General features: G+C 38.5%; 1 protein-coding gene across 4 annotated transcripts in view; it reads right to left on the bottom strand.

Moving 5' to 3' along the window:
- Positions 1–3303: 3303 nt before the first annotated feature.
- MTUS1 (microtubule associated scaffold protein 1) overlaps positions 3304–15812 on the bottom strand; it is a 121695-nt gene continuing 109186 nt past the window's right edge. For all 4 annotated transcript variants that reach the window (XM_070757619.1, XM_070757621.1, XM_070757620.1 and 1 more), the window contains 7 exons: positions 15564–15778; positions 12816–12921; positions 12515–12588; positions 11452–11547; positions 8436–8552; positions 6989–7086; positions 3304–5448 (listed from right to left, as the gene is read on the bottom strand). In XM_070757619.1, the coding sequence (XP_070613720.1) occupies positions 5232–5448; positions 6989–7086; positions 8436–8552; positions 11452–11547; positions 12515–12588; positions 12816–12921; positions 15564–15778 (923 nt within the window). In that variant the 3' untranslated portion in view covers positions 3304–5231. The remainder of the gene's footprint in view (positions 5449–6988; positions 7087–8435; positions 8553–11451; positions 11548–12514; positions 12589–12815; positions 12922–15563; positions 15779–15812) is intronic.

Genomic DNA, 15812 nt, shown 5'->3' with positions numbered 1-15812 from the left:
CCATCATTGGGGGTTTTACGGGCTCTGGAGGTTCTTCAAGTTCCAATTCTCACTCACTCCCTGACTCAGTTGTCAAAAACATTGGCCTAGGGTATCAAGATGTACTTAGTTCATCTTCCTCAGACTAACTGAGCTGGTTAAGGACCACTCACAACAATCTCTTGACACATCTATATCATGTGATCCTGATTTCTCAATCTAGTATACAAGCATGGCGTTTTTTCTGGGTGGTCCTCCTTTCAAGTACTAGTACAGGGATGTGCACCCACACAAAGAAATGGAACAGCAGCATTAGCCCAGCACAGTACAGAGCAGTTTTAATGGTGGAATAACCCTGTTTCATTTATATTCTAAACCAGGGGTGTCAAAACGTAGGCCTAAGTACCCTACGAGCTGGATCTGGCCTATGGGGTGCTTAGACCTGCCTGTGGGTCCACCCTGGAAATAGCAAAAGACCAGCTTGCAGTGCCTCTGCAAGTGAAAATGGAGCTTTGTGTTTGCTGGCAGAAGGCTGCAGGAGGATACCCCCAGCCCTGCCCAGGCAACCACAGGTGCACCCGACATGAGCAATGTTGAGCTGGACACACCTACCCGAGCCGTGCCCTCCTACCCCTCCCGAAGCCAAACAACCAGGATGTGACCCTCAATGAAATCGAGTTTGACATCCCTGTTCTAAACTATCTCTCTCAAATGCTTTGAACAGGCCTATTTGAGATAGCACAATAGGATATCTGTTGTGGCCCGCCAGTTGCCTGCCTGTGTAGCTAGCACCCGAGTCGGACAGTGAGGAGGATGGCAAGGACTCAGTGCCAAAGGCAGGAATTTCCAGCACCTTTTTGCAGTGATGAGAAAGGAGGGGCTACTCCTTTCTTGAATGCAAAAAATTACTATTATTATTATTATTATTATTATTATTATTATTATTATTATTATCATCATCATTATTATCATCATCATTATTATTATTAATTAGATTTGTATGCTGCCCCTCTCCGTAGACTTGGGGCGGCTTACAGCAATGATAAAAACAATGTATAACAAATCTAATATTTAAAATCTCTTAAAAAAAACTTACTTAAAAAGCAAAACATACACACAAACATACCATACCTAAACTATATAGGCCTGGGGGAGATGTCTCAATTCCCCCATGCCTGACAGCAGAGGTGGGTTTTGAGGAGTTTACGAAAGGCAAGGAGGGTGGGGGCAATTCTAATCTCCGGGGGGGGAGTTGGTTTCAGAGGGTCAGGGCCGCCACAGAGAAGGTTCTTCCCCTGGGTCCTACCAGACGACATTGTTTAGTCGACGGGACCCAGAGAAGGCACAGAGAAGGTCTGTGGGACCTAACTGGTCGCTGGGATTTGTGCGGCAGTAGGCGGTGCCGGAGATATTCTGGTCCGATGCCATGAAGGGCTTTATAGGTCATAACCAACACTTTGAATTGTGACCGGAAACTGATCGGCAACCAATGCAGACTGCGGAGTGCTGGTGTAACATGGGCATACCTAGGGAAGCCCATGATTGGTCTCGCGGCTGCATTCGGCACGATCTGAATTTTCCGAACATTTTTCAAAGGTAGCCCCTTGTAGAGAGTGTTACAGTAGTCGAACCTCGAGGTGATGAGGGCATGAGTGACTGTGAGCAGTGACCCCTGGTCCAAGTAGGGCTGCAACTGGTGCATCAGGCAAACCTGGGCGAATGCCCCCCTCGCCACAGCTGATAGGTGGTTCTCTAATGTAAGCTGTGGATCGAGGAGGACACCCAAGTTGCGGACCCTCTCTGAGGGGGTCAATAATTCCCACCCCAGGGTAATGGATGGACAGATGGAATTGTCCTTGGGAGGCAAAACCCACACCCACTCCATCTTATCAGGGTTGAGTTTGAGTCTGTTGACACCCTTCCAGACCCCAACAGCCTCCAGGCACCGGCACATCACACAAATGTTTTCTTTATAAACGGTTGATTTTATTAATTTGTAATTTTTGTTCCAAATTCTATCACATTGATCTAATTCTATATTATATCCAAAATTTTTAGCCCAGCCAATCATTTCCCTTTACAATTTCTTCCTCCATTTTGTAGTTTAATTAAAATGTACAAGTTTTTGTTATTGTTTTCCCCTCTTGTGTTAATAAGATTTTGTCCAATTCTAATTTTCCTTTTGCCATTCCAAATTTCTTTTTATCATCTTTTAATCTTGATTTAATATGGTAATATGGGCACAAATCTATTTTGATTCCTTGTTTTTTCAATTCTTGAATCTCTTTTATTTCTCCTTTCCCATCCAAAATGCCCGAATAATTAATCATTTTATGCAGATCTGTCTGCAGTCATTTTCATACCCCGTCTTTAATTTTATTTTTAATCAGCAATTTAAAACACTTCCCCACTTCACACTCATATGTACTTCTATTTGTAACCCTATGTAGATTTTATATCTACAATTATTATCTAATCTGATATGGGACATTAATCTGTAGAAACTACTATCGACATACAATAGGTGGGGATCTATGATCCAATGTATATCCCCAAGCTATGTCACAATGCTGCCACCTCATCTTGGCTGCCATTTGTTACTAAAATAAATGGACTAGAAGACCTCCAAGGTCCTTTCAGTTTTATTCTGATGGACTGTGTATATGATCTTCTCCACTATGCCTGGCTCTCACTGGTCCTTGAAGACCCAGTTTTCAGAGACAAGATTAAATGCATGAGTTCAATGCTAACATCCAAATAATTGGAAAGAGGGATGGTTGCAAGATAGCCTCCACTATGATATATTTTGTATGCTTATATTTCCTCTTACAAGTAGAAAGGGATCAGATGAACCTGCAGAGAAATTGCAATTCTATTCCGTTAAAAACTCATCTGACTCTTGCATGTTTTCATCAGTTTATCCATTGTTCTGGTAGTTAACCTAGGACTTAATTGAAATGGAAATTGAAATGCCACAAGAAATGCCAAAAGTGAAAATGTATAATAAAGCTTGATGTTCTTTTCCCTAATCTTGGGAATCTTGGAAGATATATCAACATATATCATGGTATGGGAGTTTTTCATTACACCAGAGAAATCAACTGCATAATGTCTGCTACATTAAAGCATTTTTTTCCAGGGCTTTCTGAAATCTGAAAATTACTATTTTGATTTCTGCAACTCTAAGACCAGTCTAAACAGAAACCACTTCGGTTTAAATGACTCACAATTTGGAAGGAAGGCTTTTCCTATGCATAGCACACTTTGTTAGCATTTATATTACTTTGGCTTCAGATATTTGCTTACACTTAAAAAGGCAAGAGATTTAAAGCAGTAAAAAAATTATTTTAATTTTCGACACTCAATACATGTGATCAAATATGACCTTACCAAAGAAATAGATTGCTTCAAGACATACTTTAAGCCAAATTTCAGCCTACAGCAAATGTTCATGGTTATACAAATCAGTCTCTGGATAACAATGTATTTAGAAGTGCTGGCAAAAAATAAAAATAAAAATAGAAGTGCTGGCATCTCTAGCTACAACAGCATATACTGTTCCTTAAATGGTTTTGGGCAACTAAAATATTCCATACACACTGCAGAAAAAAACATATTTTATTCTGGGAATTTTTCATATTACCAAATATAATATGCTTCCATAATTAAAGAATAACTAAAATCTTTCCCTTTTCATGCCATCATTTTGCTTTCTAAACAAATATCTAATTTGACATTTTGTGTTCTCTGTTTATAGAAGATTATTCAAGGTCTTTATTTTTATGAAAGGAACAAAGGATACCTTGAAAGATCATTGCCAACCTTAGACTAACAGATAATCACTAAATAACAAAGAGATATCAGTTCATCCTTGGATTGCAATAATGATAACAAACCAAACCATAGCATTTTAAAAAATCCCACCTATATCAGAAAGTAGAGACAATTTTTAATTGTATTAGAGCTCATTTGTACAAATAAGAGATTTTAAATCTCAGAAAAATAAAAACTGAACAGGTCATTAACGAAGCAAACATGCACTATGCTGTTTTTCAATTTGCAATGCAGAATTAAATGCTACCCAAGAGATAAGTATCTTTCTATTATAAAACAATCCGATTTTGTTTAATTCAAGTTGGTCAAAGAAAACCTATCAAATGAAAACGAGGCAAATGAATTCTGCAGCCAATGGGAAGACGCTAATAAATCTCTTACTGATGAATGTAATGAATAATTGCTCCTTGTAGCATTTACTGAATAAAGTGCACATTGATAAATTATCAGTTCAGTATATTACAAAGCAACACGGTTCATTTCTATAGTCTCTTGCTCCTTTTAAAATAAGCACATCTGCACTGTTTTCCTTCTGTGCTCTGCAGCACTGCTATTTTGAGTCAGATAAGACCCTGTAGATACTGATACTAAGTGTTTGTATGTAAGTTTGAATTGTCTACTACACTGATGTTTGTGTTTTGTAAAGGCTAAATAATATAGCTAGAGGAAAACAATTTAATTCTGACATATCTGGAGGAGAGGAAAATAATATTTTGGACAATGCAAATTATTCCTGGAAAGGAGATGACCAGACTCATTACATTTCACAATGAAACAGGTAGACAACCAAACAGAAATAGCATCTCCTTTCAAACATTTACTAAACTGAAGTACAGAGATAACGGATAACATATAGTAGTACAAATGGCAATTTTTCGTTAGTCCCAAGAAAGGGGAAAAAAAGTTGATAAAACATGCATAATGAGAAAATTTTATTCATGAACAACATGACCCTAATTTCTTCTCTGTTTATCCTCTATCATATACATGGCAAAGGTGGTATGCTGCATCTAGGTCATTTATGCACACCCAGAGTCTCAAGAACATATCTATAATGAGGAACGTATTAAAGGTTGCAATCATTTATTTATAAGCCCCTGAGCAATTTTTCCCTAGAGTTAGGTGAAAAAGGCAAAAGTGAACAAGATATTTCTTGCTCTTTAAGTGCTTTGTGCAACAACTTTTGGAGAAATTATTTTTGAAGTCCTTTTTCTTTGACAAGGAGGACCACAGTTGGCTTTCCTGCTCCTGAAACTTGAACGTTGTAGATATTTCTCAATGCAGTTCTTTCCAGTTGTATTTCAGACACAGTGAAGCACATCTTCATTTTGCTAGCTTTTTGCTCCCTCAACCCATCTTTTCAGTTCTGCAGAGTTTGAAGGAAATGCTTGAAGGGAGATTGTCTCTTCACCATGGTGTCATCTGGGTGACACAGTGGGGCTGGAGAAAGAGCTGGAATTTCTTGGTGACTGACAGGCCATTGGTGGAGTACCAGGGGAGAGTTTGCTTGTATTGCAAAGGTCTCCATTGTGAAGCTTCCACAAAAGTTCTTCATTTTCCATCGATAAGCGTTTATTTTCCTTGGATTCCTTCTCCAAAGATTCATGCAAAACTGCTTGCTCAGTGGAAAGTTGCCTGTTTGGTTCAAAAGGGAAATTATAAAGGAGGCTTTCTCACTTTCAAACAGATTTATCTATATTAGAGGAAGCTTGTAATAATATTAGAGGAATAATATAATAACTGCAGTAGGATTTTCTAGAAACATAGAAACATAGAAGTCTGACGGCAGAAAAAGACCTCATGGTCCATCTAGTCTGCCCTTATACTACTGAGTTATTCTACTCAAGATGATTGTAAAATAACTATTTATTTATTTATTATTTTTATTATTTATTTATTTATTTACATTTTTATGCCGCCCTTCTCCTTAGATTCAGGGTGGCTTACAACATGTTAGCAATAGCACTTTTTAACAGAGCCAGCATATTGCCCCCACAATCCGGTCCTCATTTTACCCACCTCAGAAGGATGGAAGGATGAGTCAACCTTGAGCCGGTGATGAGATTTGAACTGCTGACCTACAGATCTAGTCAGCTTCAGTGGCCTGCAGTATAGTACTCTACCTGCTGTGCCACCTCGGCTCCCCTTTGGGAAACTTTATACTCTATTCTCATTTCTGCTAACTTGAAGTGACACTATCATTTCACTCTTTAAGATGGAAAGAGAGCTAAAATTGAGCTATTTTCTCTACTCCCAAATGATGCAGTAACCCACACAAAGAAACTATTTTAAAAAATTTGAAGTTAAGCTTTTGATAGTCCCCAGAGAACATTATTTCATTGTAAAAAGGTAAAGGCTCCCCTCACACATATGTGCTAGTCTTTCCTGACTCTAGGGGGCGTTTCAAAGCCAAAGAACCAGTGCTGTTGGAAGATGTTTCCGTGGTCATGTGGCCCGTATGACTAAACACCAAAGGTGCACAGAACTCTGTTACCTTCCCACCAAAGGTGGTCCCTATTTTTCCACTTGTATTTTTACATGCTTTTGGACTTCTTGGTTGGCAGAAGCTAGGACAAGTAATGGGAACTCACTTCGTTATGCGGTGTTAGGGATTCGAACTGCCAAACTGCCAACCTTCAATAGACAAGTTCAGCATTTAGCCACTGAGTCACCATGTCCCTTTTCACTTACCATTTCATTGTACTGACCTTTATAAAATGCTTCTACTTTTAGCAATAGGGACAATATATTAAATAATTCTGCCAGATGGAACAAATACATTTTATACAGATGGTGCTACTCTTGTTCATTTGAATTTTAATTCCACTTTATTATACTTTATTATACATATCTATGATATTAGGGAGAAATGCATACACTAAAGTGAGCTTTAGTATGGCTGCAAGGCCATGGCTGAATTGTAATTTTAAATGGGCCAGAGTATAAGAAGAATCATTATATTTATCTATTTAATTAATTTAAATCACATTCAACTTTATTTACTACAACCAGATTTATTCACCCTGGTCATGTTCATTTTTAAATTACTATTCTTGACATGTCACTGAAAGTCCAAGACAATTCTGGAAAAAGTTTGCATGCACCCTATTCTAAATTCCCCCATGAAGGATAGGTAGCTAGAGATTTGCCAGCTAGAGTTGAGCTTTTAAAATACCTGGAAAGTTGCATATGTTTGTCCATCCGAGCTTTTAATCCTTCATTCTCCTGTTGGACTTTTCTCATTTTCTCTATCAGGACAGTGTTGCTCTCCACCTTGGATAAAAAGTCAAATTGCACATTTTTTTTATTTGACTAACACAAAAGAATACTGCTGTAAGGCATCAATGTTGCTAATGGCCATTTTTTGCCAATTAAAATTAAAAAGTTATCCTGAATGTCTATTTATAAATTGTAATTTAACAGTGGCAATCTGTTAATCTCTTCCTGACAAAGTACACTAGATACAGTTTTTAAACTGCTAGACAACCAATGTTTTCAATAAAATCCAAAAGACTTGACAGTTATGTAAATGGATCAAGTTGAATTTAAAAGATCTAGGCTCTTAATCTAAAAATATAGGAGAAAAGAGTTAGATTCAGTTTATTCCCAGTTTATCATGGATATCTTTTATGTATTCTCCAGTTATGCAGTGTGTAAAGTACACAGATATGTATGCAGGGAGTGGGTAAGGAGAAGAGATTGAATGGATAGCTGGGATTTAAATGTAATTGTAGCAGCAAAAAACTATCACCTGAAACCTTAAAAGACATCCTTAAGATAGATAGATGTAAGCTCTAAGCAATACCAGAACCCATCAGAGAAGATGGAAAAGCATCCAATAATTCCAGTTTCCACCCAGAGTTTGTAGTAAAAGGACAAAAATAAAATAAATTCAGGACAAGTATTCAATAATCTAGATAACCTTTTACATGATGGTATCTGGAAACTTCTATATTGTTAAGTTGCTAGAGTACTTGTTTGACTTAAATATTTTGTCCTCATTAATAATGTCTATTAATAAAACAGACACTTATAGCATGATTCTTTAAGTAGAAGCCATGAGTGCAAAATAAAAATATGACTCCTATAGATTGAAGACAGGCTATTTTAAGCTCAATGATCAGTTAATTAATGAAGATAATTCTCCTTCCAGATTAATTAACAAGAATTCTCAAGCCAACTAATTATCATTTATTCAAGTTGTATGAAAATAAGAAATAATTTATACTGCATATTGTAAACATTCAGAGGACTGTGTTTTATCTTTGTAATATTTAACCAGAAAATGTTTATACTGCAAAAAAAGAGCGAAGGGGAAAGAAAATCACTATAGTTGGCCTCCAGACATACTTCAGATTCCTGGCTAACAATGAAATCTGAACCAGCGACTTCAATTTTAGCTAATGCAATGGGCAGGCTTTACAGTGATAAAAGATTATCCTCTCTCACAATTAATTTTCCTTCCTGAAATTAGTTACAGGCTAATTTATATCTGTTTGTCCCATAGAAGAGAAAGATTTTGGCGTCTCTTGCCAATTTCATACTTCAGTGATTTAAATCTTTTTGCATTATTAGCAAAAAAATTGAGATTTTGAAGGCCAGCACTTCAATGCAAAACTCACCAGTTTTTCCATCTTCAATAGTTTGTTATCTTGCTGGTGCAATTTCTCATTCTTGATCTCCAATACTGCTTTCAAACTTTCCAGTTCTTGTTCCAGATACATAAACTGAGGGTTTTTCTGAAAATTTATATACAAAAATGTTTAGGAAGGACCTTTAGCACTACCATGTGTTTTAGGTGTATGATATTTATTTATTTATTTATTTATTTATTTATTTATTTATTTATTTATTTATTTATTTATTTATTTATTATTTGGATTTGTTTGCCGCCCCTGTCCGAAGACTTGAAGATATACAGTAGTCCCTCGCTATACCGCGCTTCACCTACTGCGGCTTCACTTCATCGCGGGTTTCTGAGGAAGTCGATTGGCAGATTTAAACAGCCCACCAAATTCGATCGGCAGGGTTTTTTTAAAAAAAAAAATCTAAAATTGTAAATACTGTATTTAAATACTGTATCTAAAATAAATACTGTGTGGGAAGGGTTTATAAACACTTAAAACAATGAAAACTTACCAAACAATTACAATATAAATACTTAAATAAGTACTATCAGTCGATAAATTCCCCATTGCGGATTTCACCTATCGCGGCCAGGTCTGGAACGTAACACCAGCGGTAGGTGAGGGACTACTGTACTGACTGATTATGGATTTTCTTCATCAAACTTGGGGGCAGAAGATAGGGTAAAAATATAGACACTTGCAAACCACCATCGAACCTTTCAGAAGTACTTGCATTGAATGGAGAAATTTTTGAAAATTGTATTTGTATTGGCTGCAAATATCCATGCCTTGCTCAATTCCAAATAAATGTTATTTTTGCAATTCCGCAAGGATTAAGCTGACACAAAATGTGCAGGCTTTCGAGTTACCCAGATATTTTATCAGATAATAACGCAAAAGTTTACACATTCGTTTGTACCAGCATTTTAAAAATTATGTTTTGGATTTTCTCCTATCATTCTCCAAGCAAGATGGCTAAGATACTGTTTTACCTATATCAGGGGTGAAATTCAAAATTGTTCCCTACTGGCTCTGTTGGCATGGCTTGGTGGGCGCGGCTTGTTCATGTGACTGGGTGGTAGGTGTGGCCAAGTCGATGTCATTTCTTTGCCCTAATGACCTACAGAAAGATGATATACCTATTATACATAAAACAATAAAAGAGGTACACAAGTACTTACACAAGAGCAATAAAACTCTTATGCAAGTATTTGTGTACCTCTTTTATTGCTTTGTGTATAATAATTGGTTCATCTTTTTTTTTGAATGTTACCCATGATCTTGCTTTTCCCATCCTGGTGCTTTCCCATTTGTTAATAAACTACGTGTCCCAGCATCCTTGTAACCTCACGGTTAACAGGAGTTTCTGTGTGCCTAATAAAGTAGACAAGACTTGATAGCTGGATAGAGTTTGTTTTCCTGTTTATAAGACAGTCTTTAAACGGTCATCCGGGTGGGTGTGGTTGAGGCCAATTTTTTCCACTCTGCAAACTGATTCAAATAGTCCCTACTGACTCTCCAGAGACAGGCTGAGGTGGTCGAATTTCACCCCTGACCTATACACAGATCAATTTCAGATGCCGAGGTATGCAGTACTGCATAAGCTAAAGATCTAAATGGAATTCATAACCCTAAATGTACCTCAAATACAACTTTAGATATTTTGCTGCCAACAGGAGAACTGAGTCTAAGGAGAAGGGCGGCATAAAAATCAATCAATCAATCAATCAAACAAACAAACAAACAAACATGCAAGCAACCAGAAGTGATTGAGCAATGTGCCCATGTAATAACTGTGCGCTATTCTATCAAATGATGGAATGCCTCAAATTGTGTTTTCATTTAATCCTGCAGAAGAGGGAGGATTCAGCATCCTGCCTGAGACTCATTAAAGCAGCTACATCTGTTTCTAGGTTTATGAGGCTGCAAACAAAAACACTGCCCCTATGATTTTGGATGTGCAATAAATATTTTGAATTCAGCTACACATGTTTAAGTATTCTTAACATGCCCCATTTGAAGTGACTCACTGATATATAAATGGTATAAATGTTGGTTTTTTTCCTGAAAATGTTTTGCTTTGGCATTTGTGTTACCTGTTCAACTTATTTTAAAAAATGGAACATTCCCCAATATTTTGGAGAAAAGGGGGTGTTTTTTTGGATCTGGACACCTACCAGCTTTTTCAGAGAATGTTTAGAGACAAAACCTAAACTAGGCAGAACTAGGATCTCAGTGATATGGTGTTGATGCTTCATTGGTCTTAAGGTGGCGGGGTGGGGGGAATTATGGTCCCTTTATGTCCTGTAGAATTTTGTAGAATGCTGGCTCAGGAATTCTGGAAGTTGGAAGTCTACAGATCGCACAGGGACCATAGTTGCCCACACCTATTTTAAGGGATGAAACTGGTGCTTTAAGCTTCTGCAAGCTGTACACAGCCCCTAATTTCCCCCACCCAATACAAAATATAAAATATGCCCTCTATGAAAGTATTAAATTGATTGCAGATTCTGGGCCATATTTTTGCACCCAGTCACAGGGTTTGCCTGATATCTGTGAAAGAGTTCTACATTTATAATAATATTTACAATACAGTGTTCCCTCGATTTTCGCGGGTTCGAACTTCGCGAAAAGTCTATACCACGGTTTTTCAAACATATTAATTAAAAAATACTTCGTGGATTTTTTCCCTATACCACGTTTTTTCCCGCCCGATGACGTCATATGTCTTCGCTAAACTTTCATCTGCCTTTAATAAAGATTTTTTTAATAAACTTTAATAAATAAACATGGTGAGTAATAATCTAAATGGTTGCTAAGGGAATGGGAAATTGCAATTTAGGGGTTTAAAGTGGTAAGGGAAGGCTTGTGGTACTGTTCATAGCCAAAAATATTGTATTTACTTCCGCATTTCTACTTCGCGGAAATTCAACTTTCGCGGGCAGTCTTGGAACGCATCCCCCGTGGAAATCGAGGGAACACTGTATATACTATCCAATACCTTACTTACAGAGTTTGCTTTTTCTTTGGCTATTCGTTTATGTTCTTCCAACTTGAGCTTCTCATTTAAGCAGTCATTTTCAATTTGTAATTCTGCAATTTTTTTCTGAAACATCAAATACAGTCCAATATAACAATCAAGCCTCTAACACAGTGGTGTCAAACTCAATGCCAGTGGGGTGCTTAGATCTAGCTGGCAGGGCCGTTGTGGAAAAAGCAAAGGGTTATCATGCGGCCTTCCTGAGCTTCATTTTCACTGGCAGAGCACTGCATTAGACCCTTGCAGGCGTCCTGACGCAAATGATGTTGAATTGGCCATGCCCCTCTTTCCTCCCACTCTCCGAAGTCAAACAGCAGCCCTCAATAAAATTGAGTTTGACACCCCTCCTCTAACATAAAGCCAGGAATCATTTAAAAAAATACTATCAGAATACAGTAAATTGTAGTCAGATATAAATATGTGCTAAGATTCTTAATACTATTAGCTGGGCACCAAAGTCAAAGGTGAGCTTCTCCTGGTTCACCCTGGTTCACCCGAACCAGTAGCAAACCGCTGGTGACATCACAATGACCTCATGGAACTGGTTGTGTCAGTGCTGGGCCATGGACACCACCATCCTTTTTGGGGAATTTTGTTGAGGGGAATTTTTTTCTGTTTTTCTTTCTTCTGTGCATGCATAGATGCTGAGTTTCCGGCACTGCACATGCGTCACCATCTTGTTTTTTGCTTTTTTGGGGGGGGGGGGGGGAGAGATTTTTTGAATTTTTTAGCATTGCGCATGCGCACCCATAAGGCAGGACCATATGGCATGGGAGGAAGTGAACTGGCAGCAGGGTAAGTTAGAACCCATCCCTGAACAGAATGATACAATCTATTTAACCAATCAGTATAAGCAAGAAAGATGCTTAATAAAAACTAAACTGCTCTCTTATATTAATAAGGACCAAGTATAAATGTGGAGTTTTTAAAGAGAGAAAAACAAAGGTAAAATTTTCAAATAGTGGAAGCACATAATCTTGAAATAGTTCATAGAAGCGTCTATGTATTAACACACTGGAAAAAAAATTCAGACCTCCAGTTCTTCTTGCTTCTCGTGAAAAGATTCTTCAAGTGACTTTCTTTCTAATTCATTGGTAGCCTTGAGTTCTGAAAAAATTAGAGGTTTATTATTATGAGGTAAGATTCCCCAATATGCCTTTATTACAAGTTAAGTCACAGCAAAAGATCAGGTTACATTTTCCTTAGAGGTAGAAAAATCCTGTATCCATGTTTTTTTTTAAAAAAAACAACCCTCTATCAGGCTTTTGAATGATTTTAGATTCTAAATATAACATCCTTAGTTACAATCACAGAAAAAAAATGAGACAATTTACCTGAACAAGAAGATTCATATTCCTTCTTCAACTCGTCTATCTTTTCTGCATGACTGGTTTCGAGGTCTAGCTTAAATTTTTCATGTGTTATATTCAAGTTGTCAACCTAAAAAGTAACAATATTTTGGGGTATATATGTGTAAAAGTACTTATTTTGGAACAAGTGTGGTTCAGTCATTGCTTTTCAGTCCTAGGATGCAAGTAATGGCGAGCTACTTCCCAAAAAACATGTCAAGAAATCTGCAAGAATCTCTCCAGGCAGTTTCCAGGACTCAACACTGACTCAAAAGTATACACACACACACCAGACTGACTGTACAAGTGTTCACCAAACCCAACATAGCTTTATATAGCACATGGGTTTCAACATGATTTGCAACATGAGGCCATCCTAGAAGGTAGCTGCATTTCAATGAAGTTTATTTTATTTATTCATTCATTCATTCATTCATTCATTTATTTAGTCCAATACACAATGAGGGTTTTAGTGGGTATATATATATATATACCCACTCTGTGTGTGTGTGTGTGTGTGTGTGTGTGTGTGTGTGTGTGTGTGTGTATGTATGTATGTATGTATGTATGTATGTATGTATGTGTACCAGAGATTTGGAAACCAGCCTTAAACAAAAAAACATATCATAATCATCACCATGTCAATCCTTAAACTAAATGTGATTCCACCAACCAATCAAATCATTAAAACATAGTCACCCAATCTATTTGCTACATTCAAACCAAATGTCCACCCCCAACACTATATATAAGGAACAAATGGCAGTTGCAAACATTCCATATTTACAGCAGCACGAAGCTTATAATTTCAGCCTGATGATGGTGAATGTGATTTCACCGAAACGTCGCATAGACACTCAAAATATTACACGGGGCAAAACCCGAACTCAGAACAATCTACACACACACACACACAGACAGACATACAGACATACATACGTATGTATGTTTTTTTATGTCGGATCACCCTGGTATATTGAAGGAACGTCACAGCTCCTTTTTGCCTCTAGGCCCAACCCAGGACCATTTCAAGGCAGTTAATTTTATTTATAGCCGACAGCTAAACAAAAAACAAACATTTGACATATATACATACATACATACCCTGTTTCCCCGATAGTAAGACACCCCCGATTGTAAGACGTATCGGGGGTTTCAGGGGGGTCGGCTAATATAAGCCGTACCCCGAAAGTAAGACATATGTCTTACTTTCGGGGAAACACGGGGGTATTGCCGGGGGGGGGGGGAGCCCGATGACGTCGCTTCCAAGCTCCCCGCGCGCCCCTTGCCTTCGTCTCGCCGCCACTGCCTCTTCCCCGGCTTGGCAAAGCGAAGGACGGCGCTGGTCCGAAGCGAGCTGAGCGGGCGGCGGCTTGCAGCGAAGGCGCTCATCCCAGCAACCGAGTCCTGCCGAGGCTCGGCTGCAAGCGGCCAGCGAGGCTGACCAGCTCCGAGGCGAGTGGCCGGAGCTGCACCCTCCTTCGCCCGCCTCCTTTCCGGCAGGCAGGTGGGGCTGCCCAACTGCGCAGAGCGGCTCCTCCCCTCCAGACACATGCTTCCCCGACACGCGTCTGTGGCTCCACGCGTGCACGCCGCTTGGAGCCCTAAGGTTGAACTTGGAAAAGGGCTCACGAGGCTCCTGTCCCGCGGCTGCCCTTCTGGATTCTGGGGAGATGCCTTCGGGAACGCGACCCTTTCAATTTTTTTCCAATGTAAGACATACCCCGAAAGTAAGATGTAGTGGGGCTTTTGGGGGTAAAAAGAAAGTAAGACACTGTCTTACTTTCGGGGAAACACGGTACATACATATATATAAATATATACACATACATACATATATACACACACACACAGTAAAATACATGATGGTTATAGAGGAGATACTCATAGTAAAATATATCTAAGAAAGAATAGAAAAGAAGATATAGTAATAGAACATATCAATGAAAGAATAAAAGAAGAGATATAGGAATAGAAGAAAGGTATAGGAGATATAGGAGAGCAATAGGACAGGGGACGGAAGGCACTCTAGTGCACTTGTACTCGCCCCTTACTGACCTCTTAGGTATCTGGATAGGTCAACCATAGATAATCTAAGGGTAAATTGTTGGGGGTTTGGGGATGACACTATGGAGTCCGGTAATGAGTTCCACGCTTCGACAACTCGGTTACTGAAGTCATATTTTTTACAGTCAAGTTTGGAGCGGTTAATATTAAGTTTAAATCTGTTCTGTGCTCTTGTGTTGATGTGGTTGAAGCTGAAGTAGTCGCTGACAGGCAGGACGTTGCAGCCTATGATCTTGTGGGCAATACTTAGATCTTGTTTAAGGTGTCTTAGTTCTAAGCTTTCTAGGCTCAGGATTGAAAGTCTAGTCTCGTAGGGTATTCTATTTTGAGTGGAGGAGTGAAAGGCTCTTCTGGTGAAGTATCCTTGGACATTTTCAAGGGTGTTAATGTCTGAGATGCGATATGGGTTCCAAACGGATGAGCTGTATTCGAGGATGGGTCTGGCAAAAGTTTTGTAAGCTCTGGTAAGTAGTGTGAGATCATTTTTACTGCAAAATGAACAATAAAACTAACTCTTTGAAAATGTGCATTTTTAAACATTTTTGAACTTCACTGCTGAGATTCCAGAGGAATTCATTAATGTAGAAATAAACCTTGATTAAAAAATATGACAACAATTACGCATTAAGCTAAATAAATGCTCCATCCAATTCCAGCTCCACTAACCTGCTCCTGAAGTTGCGCTTTGTATTTTTCAGCTTCTTCTATGCAGACACTCTGGACTTTTTCACACTCCGCTGTGTAGAACTGTTTCAGCCGCTCTTCCAATTCCACTATATCACTTTGGTGTCGTTGGTTCAACTTCTGCACAAACCCTTCATAAGATGCTTGCAATTCAGTTCGGTCTTTCTCCAATTTCTCACAGGCAGCAGCAGTAGTGACTTGATATGATAAATAATAATAATTTCCTCTTAC

The sequence above is a fragment of the Erythrolamprus reginae genome, chromosome 7, assembly GCF_031021105.1.
Source record: "Erythrolamprus reginae isolate rEryReg1 chromosome 7, rEryReg1.hap1, whole genome shotgun sequence".
Taxonomy (NCBI): Eukaryota; Metazoa; Chordata; class Lepidosauria; order Squamata; family Dipsadidae; genus Erythrolamprus; species Erythrolamprus reginae.
Note: the sequence above shows the minus strand (reverse complement) of the source record. Positions and strands in the feature narration are given on the sequence as shown.